The sequence below is a fragment of the Homarus americanus genome, unplaced genomic scaffold (assembly GCF_018991925.1).
Source record: "Homarus americanus isolate GMGI-L3 unplaced genomic scaffold, GMGI_Hamer_2.0 scaffold48406, whole genome shotgun sequence".
Lineage (NCBI taxonomy): Eukaryota > Metazoa > Arthropoda > Malacostraca > Decapoda > Nephropidae > Homarus > Homarus americanus.
Window position 1 is genome coordinate 3,518,254 of NW_024753828.1, and position 24,104 is coordinate 3,542,357.

General features: G+C 36.9%; 1 protein-coding gene across 7 annotated transcripts in view; it reads right to left on the reverse strand.

Annotated features, from left to right (window-relative positions):
• Positions 1-8,042: 8,042 nt before the first annotated feature.
• LOC121855467 (G patch domain-containing protein 2-like) overlaps positions 8,043-24,104 on the reverse strand; it is a 29,471-nt gene continuing 13,409 nt past the window's right edge. For 4 of the 7 annotated variants that reach the window (XM_042350409.1, XM_042350415.1, XM_042350411.1 and 1 more), the window contains 5 exons: positions 22,811-22,900; positions 22,097-22,195; positions 20,506-20,672; positions 15,172-15,365; positions 8,043-9,882 (listed from right to left, as the gene is read on the reverse strand). In XM_042350409.1, coding sequence (XP_042206343.1) covers positions 9,731-9,882; positions 15,172-15,365; positions 20,506-20,672; positions 22,097-22,195; positions 22,811-22,900 — 702 coding nt within the window. In that variant the 3' untranslated portion in view covers positions 8,043-9,730. The remainder of the gene's footprint in view (positions 9,883-15,171; positions 15,366-20,505; positions 20,673-22,096; positions 22,196-22,810; positions 22,901-24,104) is intronic. The other 3 variants (XM_042350413.1, XM_042350410.1, XM_042350414.1) reach the window with 3 other exon arrangements.

Sequence of the window (24,104 nt, forward strand, 5' to 3'; positions counted from 1 at the left end):
GATAATTCTAATATGCATTATAACAAGACCTATAAACGCTTGTATAGACTTACTATCCTTTTAAAGTTGACTGATAACAATCAATGACTTTGAATGACTTCTTGAACTGAATTGGATCAGCCGTAATGACCATTTTACACATATGTACATCATTTATATATAACGTTGTATTACTTTAATTCTCTTCACCACTGATCGACTCGTTAGCCCCTAAGGCGATGGGTCACTTCTCTGTCACGCAAATACTGGGCATGAACCGGCTCCTGAACCTGCTCCAGTGTTGGTCAAGTCTTGTCTTGAAAGAGCTCACACTCGGTGCCGTCACAACTCTTTCTGGTAGATTGGAAATAACACAATGTAAAATGAAGTTTAAGTAAAAGATATGATTCGACCGCCTGTCATCTTAAACACATAAAAGATCACAAGGCTCGGAGAGATTTATTGTTTACTAAATGATAAAACAACTAGCGACTCGTAGGTTTGGACACGGACATGCAGTGTTAAGTGACAAGAGGAGCAATTAGATCTAAATGAAAGACTATCCATTAGATATTGATATCAATCAATGTAGGACTTCTCGATCATGGATACTATAGTGTAGACGTATACTAAATAAAACGTCCGGGTCTCACACACACACGCGTCTGCCTAGATACAGGTACTAATAGGATTTGATAGGAAGGGCAGTACAACTCAGCAGCTGAATACCCTGAGTCCTGACTCATCTTACCCTCCCACTCCTTGTCTGCCCATTTTATAGTTAGGTATTGATATTCGCTGCCTGTTAGGCTTGTGTCAGCACATTTAGCTATTCCTCTGTTGCTTCCTATTTAAATAAACTATCTAGCATGTCCCTGTACATGTACCAGAATACCTATAATTTCCAGCCTAAATTTGATCCAATAGTGTTAACAATAGGTCCTTAGATTGAACCCTAAAGTATGGTAGATCTCTAACTCATATTTATCATGTCCAACGAGCAGAGTAAATACAGCCTTATCTCTTATCAGAGATGCCCAAGTCCAGCGACCATACCACCTACAGGTCACACCTAAGCGTCTTCTGTATTTCCTTCTGGCTGTGAGAAAATAACATTAACTTTACTTTTACCTTGTGGCGTATTGTATGTGGTCAGTTGTCAAATTTCTCTTTGTTAGGTTCACATACATAGGTACACGTAAGAAATCTCGCACTAAGGATGGAGGTGAGAAGGAAAACTCACAATGGCGAGTTGCTGTGTGGTGAGGAGCTTGTTGAAAGGAGGTCTTGTCTGTTTGAGAGCGTTGAGTTTAATGACCTTCACGACATTTTTTTTCTTTTTTTTTTTAGATTTGTAGGAATATTACCTACGCGGACGACATACATACATAAAATGCTAGTGACAGGGGGGAAGGAGGTTCAGGGGAAGGATAAAGGGAGGATTGAAGTGAATTTTAGGAGGAGAGAATAGGTGCAGTGGCTTAACACCGCTTGCACAAAGGCAGAACGTACCATACAAAAAACTCAGATCAGACAACAATGACCCTAAGTGGATAAATAATTACTAAAAGAACATCATTGGCCAAAGGAAGGCTATAGGTAGAAGGATAAATCGTGGCGAAATTTACCTCCGGGATTATTATAGGGTATTGGCGAGTAGGGTTAAAACCGAGATAAGGAAAGCCAAGAGGAATAATGAGGTAAGGATAGCAAGGGAGGCGAAGACAAACCCCAAAGGATTCTACCAAATGTATCAAACTAAAACACGAGAAAAGATTGAACCAATACGGTCAGATACCGGCGAGCTCACTGATAACGACAGAGAAATGAGCAATAATTTGAATGAATATTTTTCAACAGTTTTCACCACCGAAAATTTAAACATGATACCCGAGGCACCGACTCTATTCAGAGATAGTGAGGAAAACAAATTAAGTGAGATAGTAGTGACTAGTAACGATGTTAGTAAGCAAATAGACAAACTAAAGCCTAATAAGTCACCTGGTCCCAATGAGATATTTGCCAGAGTATTAAAGGAATGTAAGGAAGAGCTTAGTATGCACTTAGCAAAGTTGTTTAACATGTCCTTAAAAACAGGTGTAGTACCAGAATCCTGGAAGATAGCGAATGTAATACCGATTTTCAAGAAGGGGGATAGATCACTATCCTCTAACTACCGCCCAATCAGTTTAACATCAATAGTGGGCAAATTACTGGAAGCAATCATTTCAAACTCTATTCGAAATCACCTGGAGAAGCACCGATTGATCAATGATTCCCAGCATGGCTTCACAAGCGGACGTTCTTGTCTAACTAATCTATTAACATTCTTTTCATCAGTTTTCGAATCAGTGGACGAGGGGCACGATTATGATGTGGTATATCTCGATTTTAGCAAAGCCTTCGACAGAGTCCCCCACGAAAGATTAATTAGAAAGGTAGATGCACATGGCATCAAAGGTAATATACTTAAATGGATTAGGGCATGGTTACAGGACAGGAAACAGCGAGTGAGCATTAATGGCACTAAGTCCCATTGGAGCAACGTCACAAGTGGAGTTCCCCAAGGCTCAGTACTCGGACCATTATTTATTATATACATAAACGACATAGATATCGGCATGGACAGCAACATAAGTAAATTTGCTGATGACACTAAAATAGGACGTGTTATTAAATCTGACGAGGACTCCGCAAAACTACAGGAAGATCTAAAAAAAATTTTCGAATGGTCTGAAAAATGGCAGATGAAATTCAACGTGGACAAATGTAAAGTACTCAGTACAGGAGATGTAAACAGGGAAACCAGATAACAGATGAACAACGATGCCATAGAGAAATCCGACTGCGAGAGAGACTTAGGAGTAATGATAAGTAGGAACCTTAAGCCAAGTAAGCAATGTGTTTTTGCTCGTAACAAGGCTAATAAAGTACTTGGGTTCATACAAAGGAGTGTTAGTTACAAGACTAGCGAGGTCATCCTAAAACTGTATCTTGATCTTGTGAGACCACACCTGGATTACGCAGTTCAGTTCTGGTCACCGTATTACAGAATGGATATAGAATTCTTGGAAAGAATTCAGAGGAGAATGACAAGACTAATCCCGGGCATTAGGAACCTTGAGAGTCATGATCGTGATGACGGCTAACCTGAAAACCTTAAGGATTCATATTATGCTCAAACGTCCACAAAACCTCCCGAGTCCCCTAGTGGAAACGTCCCCTGTTTTCTCTGTTTCCTTGATGACGTCATCGATAGGCCGTCTTTGTCTAAAGCGAACTTTGAATATAATCTGCGGATTTCGTAGCAAGACGCTGTATGTTGGGACCTGTTGCCATCCAACCCTTTGTAATCAATTTAAATTTGCTTTTGATAGCTCAGTCAGAGCATTGTTAGTGAGGATAATAGTAGGGAATGAAACGGAGTTCATAGTCTCAGTTTCAAAGTCAGAGTGTACAGTAAATTAATTCATCGAAATAGAAGTAGGTGGACTCCCTAACCTATTTTGAGTGAGGGTGCCGCGGGCATTTCAACTGTTAGTAAGTGCTCGCCCTTCACCCATACAGGTCCGTAACGCAGCCTAGGCCGTGTCTGTAGCGTGGATGCTGTATCCACTATGTCTGGGGAGATGTCCGAGGTCCAGTAGGATCAGTTACCTTCGTGAGACCCGACCGTCAGACACTTCAGACTACCTATGGCCCCCATAGCTGGCTCGTCTGGCCCTAACGCTCGGCCTGCGAGGTTGTGATCTCAAATTAGTCATATTATACAGTACAGTATATGCAAATCTTGAGAATATGGATTATTATTAATAACAACAAATTTGCAAAACTTTTATTTTTTAAATAAATTTCACACAAATATTTTTACAAATACGGTACTTAACAGTGTCAGCCAGCTGTGAAATTAACATACTGTACAACAAATATGTTTAGGAACAACTATCTTGAACCTTGTATGACTGACCCAAAAAGTGGGCCTGCAGTCCATCTGTACATTCTACTGTCTGGTAACCTTGTGCCATATTATAAAGGACTTTCTAGAAGGATATACTGTACAGTAGTTAACATCTGAAATATTTCAAAATATACCCTGATCAAGGTTTCATATCATTTGTACATTATTTTATGATCTGTAATGTGATTATCAGAAAAACTGTAGAAGGCATAAATTTGGGCTGATATCTTACATGTACACTTAGTCTGAAACTTATATGAACCTATAAGATAGCCCTAAACTATTTAATCTACATCACAAGTAGAACTGAAAGGATCATAGAATGCACAGTCTTTGTTCCAACCAAGTTCCCACTGAGCTGATACCTACTACCTCGTGTTAAATCTTTTGAAGTAAATAGTAGATTTCAAATAAAGATAACTTTGTACAATGAAACCAAGCATTATACTGCTAGGTTTTAAATTTTTTAGGACTACCTAATTATCACAAATTAAAGTTTTCGTATATTAATTTGCATTGCTGTGTTGAAGCTGGATATAAGCAGGAACCTGTGACAACTTAAGATGCCAATAAGAACAACAGGACAGATACAATAAAGTTGTACTTCCATATTGTGCAAGATGTTATCCTGATGAAGTTAGTCACCTCATCATTTTGTATGTTAATTTAAAAAAGAGGAAACATAAGAATGATTTTCATCGAACAACAAACATTCAGTAGAGTATTTGACTTGAAAAATTGATGTTGGACAGATACACTGGCAATTACTCCACCTAAAAGGAAGTGAGAGCAAAAGGATAGAGTGAAATTGAGAGTTCATTGATATGGTGGACAAAAAGTTTTACATTTAGTTTGAGAAAGGTAAGAAACTGAGAGATGTAGTTGCATGGATTATGATAATTACAGAACATCTTACTTCCAGTCATTACACTTGGATGCTTTTAAAGATGCAAAAAGTGATCAGGCTCTAACTTCACATCAGACAAACTGAGAAACAGATAATAATCATATATCAATGGTAAAGAATCTTGCTATTCCAAAAGTATGACAAGTTTAATAATTGTAAAAACAAGTAGATCTTTGAAATCCAAAAATCTTGGTTCACTCTTAATCATTTGTAACTTTTTCCATTACAAAAAAATAATCATTTGCATTAATCAGCCCATAAACACATAAATTTTTACTTGCCAATGATACAAGATATGCCTACACAGTATACTGCGATACATAGGAATTTTTCAACTCGTTCAGTTATTTCCTGGTTTGGAATTCTTACAGGGAACAGCTGTAATTACCAAGGCATTCCATGATACTCAAGTATAGTATGTCATATTGGGTAGATAGTCTGTACCCATAGCCCCTACATAGCATAATGAGCTCCTATTTTATTCTTTTCATTTGTGTCACAATTACTACAGTATTACTTCAGTATACTGTATCTTATGCACAAAGGAAGAAAAAAATATAACTTGTAATGGTAGAAGAAAAATATTTTAAAATAAAAAAATAGACTGCATATATGTAAGGAAATATTTTGTATAATTACAAATAAACCTTGTAACAATTTGCCCTGTGGAGCCCTTAAGCACCTTCGGATATTCAGGTGGTGGGTTTGTGTGTTAATTAAATGTGAAATAGACTTGTTGTCAGGAGTAGATCATGGATTTCTCACAATAATTTGTATAATCCATGATTCATGTGTATAAGAATATAAATAGTGGTGTTGGTTTATGACTATTATTAATAATTACTGTAGTCTTATGAAAGGAAGGACCCATCAGATGTTTTAACAAGTTGAGACGAGTTAAATTCCTCATCAACTACTTTAATTTGGGTAAATTACTTTACATAAAACTAATAATAATTACTGTTGTATTATAACTATTAATTATATGAAGTAACAGAGTTGTGCGAGTAGACCTTAAACTGATAAATTAGTTAAGAGATATGTGTTGAATGGCGATTGGTTCCCACACTTTTAGCCAGGACGAAGGCCTAGGGTACACCAGCAGAGCTGTTTAGACAGCCACCCCAAGTACACGTCTAACAACTAGAATTCGTGTTTTATCCTTTTATGTTAACCCAGTTGGACATCAACGCAACAACCTTCAACACTCGCTGAAGTCTTCAGAGAACTTTATTTAAGATTCATAAACCATTCTTACGAGAGAGCTAATCTGATTGCTATTGCAGAAGAGAACAGTTGTTTTGTAGGGGAGGGTGGAGGAAAGCTTTCACGGTTTAAATTTATTAAATTATTTATTGTGTGGTTCAAACATCACCACACATGTATTATATACATTAATGAGAACAACATTATGTGCATGTGATGTGAATTATGTTAAAAGGAATGTATTGAGAAGTTCAGTACTGTGCTAAATTGAAAACTCACACAAGCTGTTCATATTAGAACTACAGTACATGTCCAACATCATGTTTTTGGCGATACAAATTCCACATTAATGTTAATCTCTGATCGGCAAACACTTCTATTCTTGTAGTACCAGTAATACATTTCCATTCATAATGTCACTTCTTGCTTATCTTTAATCCCAGCTGTGGGGAGTAACTACCCGTGTATCAGCTTGAAGTCATGTAATTACACTTTGGATTTTGTTATTCAAACACAGTCTGCTTGTGAAAAATATGAGAAAAAAGCATCTACTGTGAAAACGAGGAGAAACCAAAACTGTAAATTATATGATGTACAGTAGATAGCTGGATATCATACCAAGGAAGAGATATTACTTCAACATAACATCTCACTGCACTTAAGAATCCATGTACTACTTACATAGAATTTAAAGTGCAGGTTTTAAGTAATAATAATATATATATATATATATATATATATATATATATATATATATATATATATATATATATATATATATATATATATATATATATATATATATATATATATATATATATATATATATATATACTAAACCATCCAGTTAATGAAAGATATGGAAACTGTTTGTTCAAATTTTAGATAATCTTGTAAATTGGTAAAAATGTATGAATGACAATGAATGACAATGTATTAGCTCTTGATTTCAACCACCAACCATAACTGAGATTATAAATAAATCTTTAAAATGCACGTTACATATTGCCCCCCAAAATTCTGATGTTATTCCGAGTTTACAGAAAGTTTACCAACATACTTTGATATCCTAAATAAGTACAGTGATCCCTCGGTTAACGAATTACCTTCCATAAGATTCTTAACTTCGGTTAACGAGCATTCCCTCGATTAACGAATTCCTTACGAGCGCCCCTCAACATGTTTTCGCTTGCACACTAGCTGTCGTATTAGTCCGCCAATACAGTAATCGGTTCTAGGGCTTAAATTCCTTACTATTTTAGTAAATATCAAGAAGTTTGTACTATTCAATAATTTTAAAAGTCTTATATTAAATTTTTTTGTCATTTTAACAATTATTTAACATAATTTAAGTACAGGGAAACTAGTTCTTAGCGCGCCAAACAGCCTGTCAACACACCATACAGGCGTCAGTCTCTGTGTCTTTTCAGTGGAGGTAACATCTTGCTTCAGACTCTTCAACATAAATGCTTTTTTCTGTGTTTCCAGTCAAATTATTGGTCATTTTGAAATATATTTTACATATTGACAATATATAATGCAGTGCAGTGTTGATTTAAAGAAAATAATCTTGAATTACACCAAGTGAACTAAAATTTTATGGGTGAAATGGCGGCATGGGGTGACTTCTCTCCCACCCCAATGCCTTCTCTTCTCCTTTCTCCTCCACCCCCATTCTAATTCCCATCATCATCATCAACCAGGAGCCTTCTACATGCACACCTCAAAGTAAGTGTACTTTACTGCATTGAAACAATGGTTTCGGTTAACGAGCAACCTTCTGGAGCGAATTGTGCTCGTTAACCGAGGGACCACTGTACTGTACTCCACTGCTAATACGTACGATAGTTGCTATGGTTTACCCTAATGATGGTTTATTTCTGAATATTGTCACATGGCTTGACCACATGCTAGTCATTTTTAAATTTCAATATAAATTCTAGCCTGCCCCCATCTAATTAAACCTCAATATAAACCACATTTTGTAATTCATTTTTAAACTTCTCACCGTTTCAAAGGTTCCCATTTCTCTTTTTTTTTTACTTTATCATTTGCTTTTCCTTACACTATTCAAAACCTCAATATTCCTTTCATCGACATAATTATGAAAATCATACACCAAGTCTTTTCACATACCTTCATTTCTCAATACAAAGTGAAGGTGTTATTTTGTGCTAAATAAAGAATAACTGACAAACAGACATATGACTTTGTATCATTATGCACTCTCATAAGTTGATACATAAACAGGAAATTTGATAACAGACAGAGCAGTGTTAAGACATGTAATCTCCCTTTACTTTGTTTAGGCTTTTTCATTGTAACTGGAATTAAGAGCAAAAAACAAACTCATTTTCCTTCATCCCATCACTCTACAGTTACTGCTATACATATCCATAAACAATAAAACAGGTACGGTCTCTTATAGTTTACATGTTCTGCAGCTTCCTATTACAGCTGCTCAGCAAGGAAAATTCTGTGGTTTATACTGAAACAAAATATCAGTAGGGAAGGCAAACACCTCAGTAAATTACAATCAGTGATGGCAGGCAGAAAGTATTGAGGGGGACACCCTGGAGGGGGACATTATTTTTGTGTGGTAAATAATTAAATATGTCACCATACATTAGTTATATATATTTTTATATATTTTCAATAAACTGGATTATTCTCAATCCAAATTAATTTCTATTACCAAACAGTTCCATCATTACACATTCATCACTAGTAGGCTTTAGCAAACTATATTTGTCTATATATCTCATATAAATAGTGTAAACTGTATAACAAAAAACAGCTTCATGTATCCCAAATTGAGATAATGTAGCTGGTTGATCTTAAAACCCTTCGGCTGCAGTTTCCAGTAAATTTATTGTGGGGGGGGAAAATAAAAATTATACTGTGTGTATATATATATATATATATATATATATATATATATATATATATATATATATATATATATATATATATATATATATATATATATATATATATATATATATATATATATATACACAGGTTAATGGGAAATGAAAAATAAATAATTTATCTATCTTGGTTGTTCCAGGAGGAAGAGCCGAAAGTCATCTTTGAGGTGGCTCAGACTGTATTCACAATCGTCAAGAAAAATTAAAATTGTTAAAAAATGTATTTTTCTCTTCCCCAAATAGACTCAGTGTGTATACTGGGAAATGAAAGAATGAATCATATATCTAGTTTGGTGCAGCCACGGTGAAGAGCTCCTTTACTGTGTGACGTGAATGGCTCTGGGTTACTAGGAGATGAACCATACTTCCTTCATGATGACAGTGTGTGTACTGAAGCACAGCTAAAATATTGACAGCCTGCTGGCTATTGCAGCCTCTACAGCAGAGCACTACTGGTTTTTCACAGCCAAAGGGTTAAAGAGAATACAAAACTTCATCAACCAGTAACATAAAAGTTGTTTCCAGAGTAGGAAAATAATTTTTTTCCCTAGCTGTAAGTACTCCATATGATACAAACAATGTGAAGAAGGAAGAGAGTCACTGGTAATTAGGAAAATCCTCTAAAGCTTGAATGTTAAATTTTAAAGAGTGGTGAAGATGAAATGATCAGTAGGCATTTCAAAATTAGATGAAATATAAATACTATGAAATATGGCAGTGAGGTATGACAACAGTATTATGAAGTGTAATTTAGAGAGTGCAATCGTGAAGGCCAAGAGATGTTGGGGAGGGAAGTGGTTCAGGCTCGGAATCAGCCAAACGCTCAGAGAGTGAATCGGCACAACAGTCACCAACATCATCATCCCAACTGACACTGGGCACTGGAGGACGACACATGGTTCCTGAAAGTAACATCTCATTAAAACCAATAATATCTTTTTCTCAGGTAGATACATAGTTCTTAAAAAATTACTAATAAATAAATAAATAAAAAATGTTTGACTGTTAAAATTTACCCTATCACTCAACTGTGCATGCAAAACATTTTTAACTTCTGGGTTTCATAAAAAACTTATCAGATCACTCTAATGCAGATAAACCAAATCCTTATTATCCGCAAGGGATAAGGACGAGAAATAAACAGTCCCCCCAAAAGTATCGTTAGCCATGGGGGATCGATGTGATTTGAGGCTTTTCGAGCAATGTTACTCAACCTGTTTCTCAACGGTTGGTAATTTTACATCTGCAACCTTTGAGCATGAATGAGTACAGGGTATATACGTTTTTGAAAGATACGTACATATACATTATTATAACTTTAATGGATTTCTTGTTATACAGTAAAGCCTCCAATAATGATGATTCAACTACAAAGATTCATATCTAAGATCCCTGGTTAATTTAGGACCCAATTCAATTTACGCCATTATTTTCTTCATATTTACGCCGAAAAAATATTACATTTTCGTATAAATAATAATTAAATCCAGATATCATAAAAAAAAAAAAAAAAAAACCACGCCTTGCACAAGGAGGCTGCCGGGCTTGTTAGTGGTGACGCCAGCATCACTAGCATAAACAGTCACAGCTAGGCAGGCCTTTTGTTTTCACGCATCTGAACAGGAAAAGGAGAAAAACTTTCTCAGGTTTCTTACAGCACTTTTGCATCCCTATTCAACATGAGCAAGAGAGCAAGTGATGGTAGTGTTGTTTCATAAAGTGTGTGAGCTTAGCCAAGAAACTATATGTGTTAAACGTTTTGAAAAAGGTGAGAGGTCTGTGGATTTTATATGGAGCAAGCAATGAACATATTTTCTGAAGTGGATCCATTAACAGAACAAAGCATTAAAATTTTAATAAACGCAAATGACCTCTACATAAAGATGTATAATGAGAAAAGAAAGCAGCTGTGCAAGGTTCTTTCGACAGCTTTATTATTCAATGGCCTAAACCATCAACTTCAGCTACACCATCAAATTCAGCATCATAAGCAACTTCAACAACAACTTCAGGTTCAGTAACAGTTTTAGCAACAGCTTTATGGAAAGCTACAGCCAGAGTTGAACCTGATGACTTCGTCATCTGAGTAAAAACTCGCACATCATCATTGGCTGTCCTTATGTTTTAGACTTTACCACCATTGGCGAGTAAAATTTTTGTTTTACATTTGTAAGTATTATTAAAACATATATGAACAGTAAATAAATGGTGCTTTCATATTCTTATGTAGAGAAATTATGATGTTTTCACATATACTGTACGCACTTACACACATTGGCATTCCCAAGCGTCTCGCTTTATTTCTTTACCATTAGTGGTTAGCTACTTCTAGTGTTCAATTTATTAACATTAATAACATTACTTAAAACATACAAACAGGTATTAAATTTTTTTTTTACATTAAGTTCACTACAGCTACAACCAGGGTCTTATTTTCTTCAGTTTCTTATGTAGAACCATCGTCACTCACGAAAACAATGCCGTCTTGTCTCCTCATGTGTGTTTTTTAATATTCTATGAATTATTAATGAATTGCATTGTTCATTTCACATATATATATATATATATATATATATATATATATATATATATATATATATATATATATATATATATATATATATATATATATATATATATATATATATATATATATATATATATATATACATACATTAATTCAATCAAATACATATTCAGTAATAAACAATAATGAATCTTTTGTACATAATCTTAAGATAAATGACTATGTTTCCTTGAGTGCGCACGTACTGTATACATTGGCGTTCCACTATCAGTCTCACTTTTTTTCTTTTATATCAGAGGTTACTTCTTCTGTACAATAAATAACATTAGTTAAAACATACATATTTTTACATTAATTTTACTACAACAACAACCAAGGTCTTATTTTCTTCAGTTTCAGGCGGATAACTGACATTATGGGTGTAAACACTGACAACAATGCCGTCTCTTATCCTCTTGTGTGTTTTAATATTCTATGTATTATTAATGAATTGTATTGTTCATTTCACATATATAAAGATTATTCAATCAAACACATATTCAGTAATAAACAATAATGAACCTTTTGTACATATTCTTAAAAAGATAAATGACGCGGTATCCTTAAATGCGCACGTATATGTTGGCGTTCCCAATCCATCTCACTTTTTTTTTCTTTGCCATTAGTGGTTAGCTGCTTCTATTGTTCCATTTATAAACATTAAATAACATTACTTAAAACATATATATTTTCATTTTTTTACATTAATTTTACTACAGCTACAACCAGGGTCGTATTTTCTTCATTTTCTTGTGTAGAACTATCGTCCCGGCTGTAAACACTAATGAAAACAATGGCGTACCATCTCCTCTTGTGTGACCATATTATTATTCATTCATATTGTATAAGGTGCATTCAGAAACATTTTTAAAGAATATAGTTTACAATTTTCTTTAATTGTATTGTTTTGGGGGGAAAAGAGGGTAAAAAATGATTTGCGACACGATGATTCACCTTACACTGCAATATTGGAGGACACATTACCGTCGTTATTCGAGGCTTTACTGTACTGAAGTATCTAGTATGCCACACAACAACAACTACCTCCTCTAATCCTACCCCCATCTCGCTGATACAGCCAGCAGGCATACCAACTTATGATCATTAATTGGCGATCATGTCAAAGTATTTCGTCGAGCATTTCAAATTATAGCGACGGAAAATCTATCTATACTTTTTTGGGGACTGTACATACTGCATATAGTTCTTGAAACTATTAGGTCTAATTGAAACCCACCATATAACTAACTAATGTTTGTAAGAGGTCCTTGAACTAATCATATCTCGTGAACACCAGCTACAGGTATATTCTAATGTGATATATGCAAATTATATTTGTACAGGTTGCACCTCTCTAGTCCGGCATTCTGTGGTCCGGAAACTCCCGTGGTCCGGAACGATTTTAGTTTGTCCAATAGGTAGATAGGCAGCTTTTTTTTTTTTTTTACTTATCTGAATTATCATCATTATTACAGGAGTATTAAATTTTTGCCCCTCACGCCCCAATGTGGGTCAGTGACCTATGCCCGGGTGGGCTAATCCCCATAAAAAAGACAACAACAAAGCCGCGGGAAATTAAGGTTTGTTTACATCCGGCAGTTCGGCTGCTCTCTCTCTCTCTCTGCTTGTCTATACAGAGTACAACATTTAACCCTTCAATATATATGATCAGTAAATAAGCGTTGCTTTCATATTCTTATGTAGAGTAATGACGATATGTTTTCACATGTGCGCGCACTTACATACGCGCAGTCTCACTTTTTTTACCATTAATGGTTAGCTACTTATATTGTTCCATTTATTAACATTAAATAACATTACAGGTACTTCAAAAAACCATATTAATTTTACTACAGCTACAATCAGGGTCTTATTTTCTTCAGTTTTATATGTAGAACCAATCAGTCACTGGTTTAGTAAGCTTTAACATAAACAATGCCGGCAGCCGTCTCGTCTCCTCTAATATTCCACGTATTATTAATAAATTGTACTGTTAATTTTGCACACACAAACACCAATTCAATAAAAACAAATTCAGAAACATTAATTAAAATATATATGAACAGTAAATAAGTGTTGCTTTCATATTCTTATGTAAAGTAATGACGATATGTTTTCACGTGTGCGCACTTACATATGCAATCTCTCTTTTTTCTTTACCATTATCGTTAGCTACTTCTATTGTTCCATTTATTAACATTAAATAACATTACTTAAAACAACCATATTAATTTTACTACAGCTACAACCAGTCGTATTTTCTTCAGTTTTATATGTAGAACCAGTCAGTCACTGGTTTTGTAATCAACGAAAACAATGCTGTGTCATTTCCTCGTGTGTTTTAATATTCTACGTATTATCAATGAATTGTATTGCTCATTTTGCACACAAACATTAATTCAATAAAAAAGACATTCAGTAATAAACAATAATGAATCTTTTGTACATAAGAGAAATGACGCTGTTTACACGATTATGCACGTCGTCTGCACGTTGGCGGGCCGTTCAAACCCGTCGAAATTCAAGTTTCCGCCGTCAAAAGTTTTTTTTTTTTTTGTGTGTGTGTTCCAATAAAATACGTTGAATTAAAAACTCACGAAATTTGAGAAGCTACTATACGACATTTAACCCTTCAATATGTCTTCAAAGAGACCATGATGCAGAGAAAGTGGTGCTAGTGCTTCCAAGCATAAGCACAAGTCACTATCTATCCAGGAAAAGGGTGAATTTCCATGGTCCGGCACCGGTCAGGTCCCGAGGTTGCCGGACTAGAGAGGTACAACCTGTACAACGTTCAACTGTTTCTTTGACAGATGTAAGAGTATACAACAATATTATAATTGTTATTATTATTATATTACCCAGAAATATAAAAGCTTCTCATGAAAAGTATTAACAAGATATTACATGTCACATAAATGGCTCAAGAAGCACAAATAAAAGTAAGGACGGTATAAGTTAAAAAATTGGTCAATAAAAACCTATTTACCCTGTGATCCAAACACTAAGATCTTGCAGGTTTGCCACCTTGGTCTTGTAGACCACATCTTTGACAGTCCAAAGGTGTGGTGTGCATTCCCCATGACCTCTTGGTGGGTCTGTTTTTCATTGCAGAGAAGTAAGTGACATCAACAATGTGCCTAACATTGTTGGGAGGATTCGTATCACCACACATTGAACACCTGCAACCCCATATAATTTTTCAACAGGACGGGGATCCCCCTCAATGGGCCTTAGTCGTCAAGCCGTCCTAAATGAAAAATTTCCAGGTCGCTGGATTGACCGAGGCGGACCAATCACCTGGCCACCATGATCACCTCCCTGTGGGAGTTTGTCAAAGATGTGGTCTACAAGACCAAGGTTGCAAACCAGCAGGATCTTAGCACACTGTTAAAGGTGAATACAAACCCAGAGTTGATAAGTATTTTATGATGAAGGCTATCTTATTAGACAGGCAAGGTCCATCATTAAAATGAAAGCAGGAGGCAAAATATACAGAATTTTTTTTAAAGAAACACCTTAGAGAAAACTGAGACAAAAATATATGGGGGTGATTAAATGTAGTGGTCACATTATGCTAGATAAGAATGTGAGCAGGGACTTTCAACATGCTGGCACCCTTTACCTGACAAACCTGCACTATTGGAGATACTCTCCACTGAATCATTGCTGCCCTCAGTTAGGTTGTTAGTAGGTGGAGGTGGTGTGCGTCTGCGTCGTTTCAAGTCACTGAGTGGTACAGGTAAACCACCTGGGAAGGAGCCACCACAAGCCAAGGTTTCCCCATCTGCTTCCAGTCTCTGTTTCGTAATGGTATTCCTATGGACAAGACCATAATTGTAAGAGAAAAATGAAACTCACAAAGTTAAGCTCCCACATCTGGAGATACAAGAAATGAAACAATTCCCTAGAAAGGGTGCTGGAAGATGTTCCTAAAGAGCATTACATTCACATCCCTGCTTGTATAAATGACAGCTGCTGATAAATCTCACTTTTCAACAATCAAATGGGATACTTACTCATTTGAACTTTAACTTTAATCAAACAGGTAAGTTCATCAATCCTTTCAACATAAATGCACTCCAAACTAATCAATATAATACAAAACAAAATTTCACTAATATCTAATTAATTAATAAATTAATATAAAGAGCATGATTAGATCAGTACTAAAAGAAATGATTATCAGCAAATACCAACTAGTTAAAAGCACATCACTAACAGATTTAATTTCAACAAATATTAAATGATAAACTGAACACAAAAACCCCACAGAATAAAGCAAACAATATTTATTCCCTTCACCAGTATAGTACTTTCATAATCTATCAATTGGTTAGATATCTATGACATGACTTCTATTATCTAACTAACAGTTCTACACCTCTCTCACTTTGGCTCAGTGAATCAAGGGGCACAGTAGAGAAATCTTAAGGAAGGGGATGAGAGAGATAATGGTGGGTGGTAGTGTAGTAGAAAGTGACAGCAAATGGTTAAGGCAACAATAAATTACTTTTACAATAACCAACAAGGAGAACCACACTACAGCATCAATAACTGTGCTTACCACTATTTTGATCACTAGTATTATGTGGAGCTCTACTTGCGACCTATCCCTCCTTGCCCCACACACTTACTGAGAATTAATTATGTGTGACATTCATATTTTGGTATAATATTTATAATTTTAATTTTATGCATTAATTATCATATTACAGGTGTATCTGTATCCATTACTATTAAAAAGGTCTCAGGCATGAAACTTGTTGTGAATATCGAAATTGCGAATAGCAGAGCAATTTCACCCATAAGAAATAATGTATATAGGGGGGATACGGGTGGTCACGGCCGTCAGATTTTAACACTTGTTTTACTCAATACATATAGAACATAAAATAAAGAAACAAGGGCAAAATATCAAATAAAACATCAATAACAAACACTGAGTTTATTAGGCGTATATGTTTACAAGTACAGTATACTTTATATGTTTGAGTGTGTGTGTGTTTGTGTGCGTAGGTGTGTGAGGTAAGTTTTAAACGTAGACTGTTAATTAACCTCTGATATGCTGTGTTGCTTGCTTGCTGAAGTTGGCATTAGGGGAGAGGAGGCTGGGGTCGTCAGCCACCTCACTCTCCTCACTGCCAGGGTCGTCAGCCACCTCACTCTCCTCACTGCCAGGGTCGTCAGCCACCTCACTCTCCTCACTGCCAGGGTCGTCAGCCACCTCACTCTCCTCACTGCCAGGGTCGTCAGCCACCTCACTTTCCTCACTGCCAGGGTCGTCAGCCACCTCACTCTCATCACTGCCAGGGTCGTCACCTCCTCTCCTCACTGCCAGGGTCGTCAGCCACCTCACTCTCCTCACTGCCCAGGGTCGTCGCCACTCACTCTCCTCACTGCCAGGGTCGTCAGCCACCTCACTTTCCTCACTACCAGGGTCGTCAGCCACCTCACTCTCATCACTGCCAGGGTTGTCAGCCACCTCACTTTCCTCACTGCCAGGGTGGTCAGCCACCTCACTCTCCTCACTGCCAGGGTCGTCCAGCCACCCCACTTTCCTCACTGCCAGGGTCGTCAGCCACCTCCTCTCATCACTGCCCGGGTTGTCAGCCACCTCCTCTCTCCTCACTGCCAGGGTCGTCAGCCACCTCCTCTCATCACTGCCCGGGGTTGTCAGCCACCTCACTTTCCTCACTGCCAGGGTCGTCAGCCACCTCACTCTCCTCACTGCCAGGTCGTCAGCCACCTCACTTTCCTCACTGCCAGGGTCATCCACCACCTCCCCTTCTCATCACTGCCCGGGGTCCAGCCACCTCACTCTCCTCACTGCCAGGGTCGTCAGCCACCTCACTCTCACTGCCAGGTCATCAGCCACCACTCATCACTGCCAGGCTCACAACCACTTCGCCTCATCATCACTGCCAGGTCATCAGCCTCACTCTCATCACTGCTGGTGTCATCAGCCACCTCGCTCTCCTCACTGCCAGAGTCGTCAGCCACCTCACTCTCATCATCACTGCCAGGGTCGTCAGCCACCTCACTCTCCTCACTGCCAGGGACGTCAGCCACCTCACTCTCATCATCACTGCCAGGGTTGTGAGCCACCTCACTCTCCTCACTGCCAGGGTCATCAGCCACCTCACTCTCATCATCACTGCCAGGGTCGTCAGCCACCTCACTCTCCTCACTGCCAGGGTCGTCAGCCACCTCACTCTCCTCACTGCCAGGGTCGTCAGCCACCTCACTCTCCTCACTGCCAGGGTCGTCAGCCACCTCACTCTCCTCACTGCCAGGGTCGTCAGCCACCTCACTTTCCTCACTGCCAGGGTCGTCAGCCACCTCACTCTCATCACTGCCAGGGTCATCAGCCACCTCACTCTCATCATCACTGCCAGGGTCGTCAGCCACCTCACTCTCATCACTGCCAGGGTCGTCAGCCACCTCACTCTCCTCACTACCAGGGTCGTCAGCCACCTCACTCTCCTCACTACCAGGGTCGTCAGCCACCTCACTCTCCTCACTGCCAGGGTCGTCAGCCACCTCACTCTCCTCACTGCCAGGGTCGTCAGCCACCTCACTCTCATTATCTCTGTTATTCTCCACTGGTTGAAGGCTGTGGTTCACTTGTTGAAGGCAGTGGTTCACTTGTTCAGGCGCGTGGTTCAAAATTTTTGCTCGCAAGAATTTGCGAATAAACAGGGCAACCATTGCGAATAGTGGAAATGGGTAACAATAAATTGATTGTGGTTAAACGGGGTTACGAATACCGAGGCAATGAATAACGGGGTTTGCCTGTACAGGTGCTCCTCTACTTAAGAACATTCAACTTACAAACTTTAAAAGATACAGACATCATCACTGAGGGGGGTTACCTGCCAGAACAGGTGTTTAATGTGGACGAGATGGGATTATTTTGAAGAAAATTCCAGATAGAACAAACATTACCTCAGAGAAGAGTGAGCCAGGTTTTAAAGCTGTATTAAAGAGTATAGCTGTACTAAATATCCATAATCTTTTAATTTTTTACAATATGTTTGGTATCGACAAGAGTAAAGTTGGACTTACAAACAAGCCTGAGGAACGTAACTCGTTCGTAAGTAGAGGAGCACTTGTATATATATATGTATATATACTGTATATATATATATATATATATATATATACAGTATATATATATATATATATATATATGTATATATATATATATATATATATATATATATATATATATACTGTGTATATATATATATATATATATATATATATATATATATATATATATATATATATATATATATATATATATATATATATATATATATATATATATATATATATATATATATATATATATATATGTATATATACTGTATATATATATATTTGTTAGCCGGAACAATTGGTGCAGAGCACTTACGGGAATGAGAGATTTCCGGGTAACAAGACGACTCTCAAAGACGGAAAAAAATCCCTCCGGGTAATGGAAAAATTTTCTCGAAAGTTCCAGAAATTGCCATTACAGCATCTCTTGAACCCGAAAAAATATCCCCCATCCCCGGAATTTCTGGGTATCGGGAGAATTTTCTCTGAATTTTCCGGGAAATGTGACCCTCGGACAATCATTCCCAAAGTCGGAATTTTCCAGCTTAAGGAATGATTTTCCGGCTCTCGGAGAATTCCGGCTAATGGAGATAATACTGTGTGTGTGTATGTATATATATACCTTGGTAGGTCTGTGCAAAAATAATGTGATACAATATTGGAAACAAATATTTTTTTCTCTATTCAGTGAAAAAAATATTCTTATTCTCATTTTTTTTGCTTATCCCGGTATGCTACAGTGATAACAAAAACGAAGCCATTAAAGTAAAAAATCATGCAAAAAATATTTCTTGTGGGATACATTGGCTGCAAAACAAAGGTGACCAGACCTCACATGAATGGTCCCATGACTTTTGTTGTGGTCTTGGAAACTTAAATATTTACTGCGTGCACGAGAAGGTTAATAGAAACTCCCTACGAGGAACAACTCCCTGTAGCAGTTAGTCCAATATTGAGAAGCTCTATTGTATGGACAAATTAAACTTACAATACAGGGGGCCCCCCAAATTCGCAGGGGTTGGTTCTCAACATGGCCACGAATCGCCAAATCAGCGAATAACTTGAGGGTAGACTGTCACATTTTTAATAAATTTGTTTCTGATTATTTGTAAGAATATTTTCCCATTATTATTTATTTGTATGTGACACACGGACACACACATATTTACAATACCTGTACAGGTAAAGGAAATTACTGTCTCTTGAACGAATGGCTCCCTGTCCCAGCAGCGAAAATGCTGGCAACTTTAAAACTACTAACAGACATTCTTGGGTGCATCCAGGGTGTCATCCGCGAATAATAGAGGACCGCGAAATAAAAATCTGCGAACTTGGGGCCCCCCTGTACAACATAAAATTAAATACTGTAACTTGTCATAACAGTGAAAATGAAAAAAAAAATAAAAAATCCTGAAATAAAAAGCAAATTTAAATTATAATACTTACCAGAATGAAAAGGGCCTCTTAATCCTACCTTCTTCTATAGGCTAGTGTCTACATTCCTTCATTACCACTCAATTAATTCTTCCAACTTTGAATATAGTCTTGGGTCTTCTATATGCCTCAACAGCATACATTTCCAGTTATTCTTCCCATATCCATCTTTTACACATAACCTAAATACATTACACCCTTTTATTGCAATAACCAATTACTTCTCCACCTCTTTGTCTCTCATTCATAATTCACCCAACTCCAAATCTTAACTAAAACAGAGAAAAATTTATTATTATGTCTTGCCTGCTTACAAGTGTTCCCTTAATGTATGGCAGTCTCATTTTTTTCATACAATATCCAATTAAAACTATTGAGAAATTTCAGTGTACGGAAGAGAACAACACCACCTAATATTTACCCTTGGCAATTCCTATGTTGAGCCACACACCTGGTCTTGGTGAGTATAGGAGCCGTTTGGTCATCGCTGCTACGGATGGTGAGAGAGTACAAATCAGCCAGGTGGTTTAGCTGGTCACGATCTTTGTCGGTCATTGGCTTTAATCGTAGCTCTGATTGCCTTGGGTCCTGGATAGTAGAAGTAACACCCAAAAAATTAGAAAGTTCAGGACAAACAAAACCAAAACTAACTCCACTTGTCTGTTTCTCGCACACACTGATAATACAGCTTAAAAAAAAGATTTACTTAAATAAACTTACTGTATAGTATCTTCTACCAAATGAGCATGTTTTAATATGAATAGAAACTAAATCACAAATTAGATACAACAAAAATTCTTGCTATCATTTGCTAAACCTGTATCCTATAATTAATGCCTTAATCGTAATGCATACAGGTTATCAATGCAGTCTCTTATAAATACAAGTCTCCCTACCCAATCATGGTTTCTAATTCTAGATGAATAATACAGGTAAGCAGGTAATATTTGATTACCTCAGAATAGTGACAATGATTTGCCAGCTACAAAGGCACCTGGAAGTCCTACATATAATGCCTAGTTCCCAGTCTGTAAAGTGGGTTGATGAAAGGAAGGTGATCCACCCATAACACCTGCATCAAATTTGCCTGATGACAACTGGTACACCACACCAGCAGGTAATCAAAGCTATTAAGACAAATGGCTGTAAAAACGATGATGATGAAGTTACTCAAATTTACCCTTGTTTGAATTTTGGATGGTGTGGTTAGAGAAAACTAGAAAATATTTGTCATAAGTTAAGTCTACTTGGCACTTGTTCTGCTTGACTGGTTAGCAAGGATAGAGCTTACCCACATCCTTCAATTCCATCCTCCTTCACCTAAGTGTCCACAGGAGAAGTATACCTGGCACTCTTCTTCACATACGGTTACAGTGTTAATTTATATGGATTTAACATTTGTGCCACTTTCCAACAATACAGCCCTCAAGGTATAGTGACGACTTACTGTATCTTCCTCTCATACCCACCTAAGAGTACCCTAGTGTACATCAGTATACCCCGGTGTATCATCCACTTTATATCACACTACACAAGGCCATCCATTCCACATACAGTATATACATACGTTGGGATTCGGTAACCTTCAAAAATCTTCTCTGTGGCTCCAAAAGCTTCTAAAATCTAGACCCTTACCTAGATCTGTTAACACTTTAAATAAAAAACAATTGAATTTACTTTAAGTTAAGTACAGTAAGATAATTTTACTTGAACTAATTTATCATGAGATATGTAATATGCTAGCCGTTGTCTTGAACAGTTGTGCCTCCCTGCTGATATGGATGTCTGAATAACATATTCCGTCTCATTAACGACATTGCTATGGTTTAATTATCCCAGTACTTGGGTTTTTTCAACACTTGTTCTTTAAACTTTTACATTTTACTTGCAATATCTTTATGTGAAACGATGATCTGTTTCCTTGGGGATAGCAACAACAATATGAAAAGGTGGGAAGAACAGAAGTGTGTATGATATGAATTTCTTATACAGTACTGTAGTCCTTCACCCACCTGCAAGAATCGCGAGACTTTATCATTCACTGACGATACTATACTGAAACCGGGCTTCCTGTCTCGTATTCTTCTACGTCCAGCACGAATTTCACGTCTCTGGAATGTCAATCGAATTAATATCACAGCATATTTATATTTCAGTTATTCCTACCTCAGCACCTGTTAAGGCAATGAACTGTGAACTGAGCTGAATCTCGTTCATTCATCTCATTCAATGAAGATTCAATTATTACACTATGAAGATATGTGATTCATAAAACAAATTAGATATACTTTTCAACACAAGATTTCTTTAAGCATGGTAAGAATTCAGCTCAAATTACCTAACTTTTCTTGGAGTATTACCCTAGAGAGAATTTGCAAGATTCAGCTCTTATTCTCCTTCAATTTCTGAAAAACTTTTATCATCTCAACCCTCAAAGCGTCAGGAAACCTATTTTTTTTTTTAATTTTCCCTTTGATAAATAATAAACAAAAACATGCAAAAACACCATTTTGTAAACTACAAAACCATGACCTATGATTTAATCAAATTTCATTCTACTGATAGGTAATTAATCTACAAACACTCTTACTCTCTCCTGACCTGACACTTTGAGAGTAAAACACAATTAATGGAATTAGCCTCCACCAACTACAGGCCCCCACACGAGTCGACAAACTATCCACCTTGTCTGAAAATAACAGGGTGCATGATACGCCAATACTCACCAAAAGCCTCTCTCTCAGCTTTTGGAATCTGAGTCTGCAGGCTTGTTGGTTCTCCACGGACATTGTCTCATACCTCTCTTTGAACAGAGCCTGGAAAGGAAAGAGGGAAGCAACTCACGCCACCCGTCAACAGAGGGAAGCAACTAACACCATCCTTCACTTTTACTGGCAGGTACTCTATGGGACACAGCCATTACCCCACTGTTCTCATGAGCTATAGAGAACATCTTAAGGTTACAAGACATTATTATCTGCTCTCTTAAATGAATCAGAAAAATCTACTGAACAATCCATCAGCGCCTTCTTCACTTTTCAAGCAGATAACATACAGAAACAAACCAGAATCACTATATGCAATACAATCATTCAAATATAAACACATTTACTGCTTACAGACACAGCCCAAATTATTAACAACACAGATTCTCCCTTCATCTACCGCCACTTGTTCTCTCTCGAACTGATGTACTGTATTCAGCTACAGTCAACACAGTTTCCACTTTTTCTAACTTTTTGTAAGGAACTTGTTCACTGGTCAACATAAACTAAAGGAGAATACTAGCTTCATGGATTCAAAGAACACAAGTGGTTTTCTTCTTTTTGTAATGAAAAAGGCAAAATAGGTTTAAATATTATGAGGGGGAAGAATAAAAAGTGGAGTGTGTTGTAAAAGTGATAATGTACAGTGACTGACTACAATATTCTATAGCAAACTGAATTAAAAAATAAAAAAATGGCTGAAACTGGGTGCTAAAGTATCATATAGTATTTTAAGAGACAAGCAAATTGCTGAAGTTGTAAACTGAGTTTTGATCAAAACAATAATGAAAAATGGCCATTTACAAAAATTTTCCTTAAACATAGAAGTAGATGATAGAATGAGGACAGAAGATGACAGTGGTGCCGAACTGAGAGGTTTTAATCCAAAAGATGTTACCGATTAAATGCCTTATAAAAATACAACGGTAAGTTGAGAAATCAGGTGAGCTAGATCAGACAATGTAGAACGTATGGAAATGACTGTGTTTGACCATCCCACTAAATACTGGATAATGTTTTAGTGGATGGATACGGATTTATTCCTCTTAGTACAGTATATAATATAACCTTGCCTGTTGTATGGTAAAATGGGCCATGGAGAACCTAGTTCACTTACTGCACCTAACTTTGATATCTAGAGCGGTGATATCAAAAGAAAGATGGCAGATAATGTGGGGAATGCAGTTAGGTTCAGCACATAAGGGAAGTTCTCTGTGAGATATATTACTATGGAACAGGAAAGGTCACATTAGAC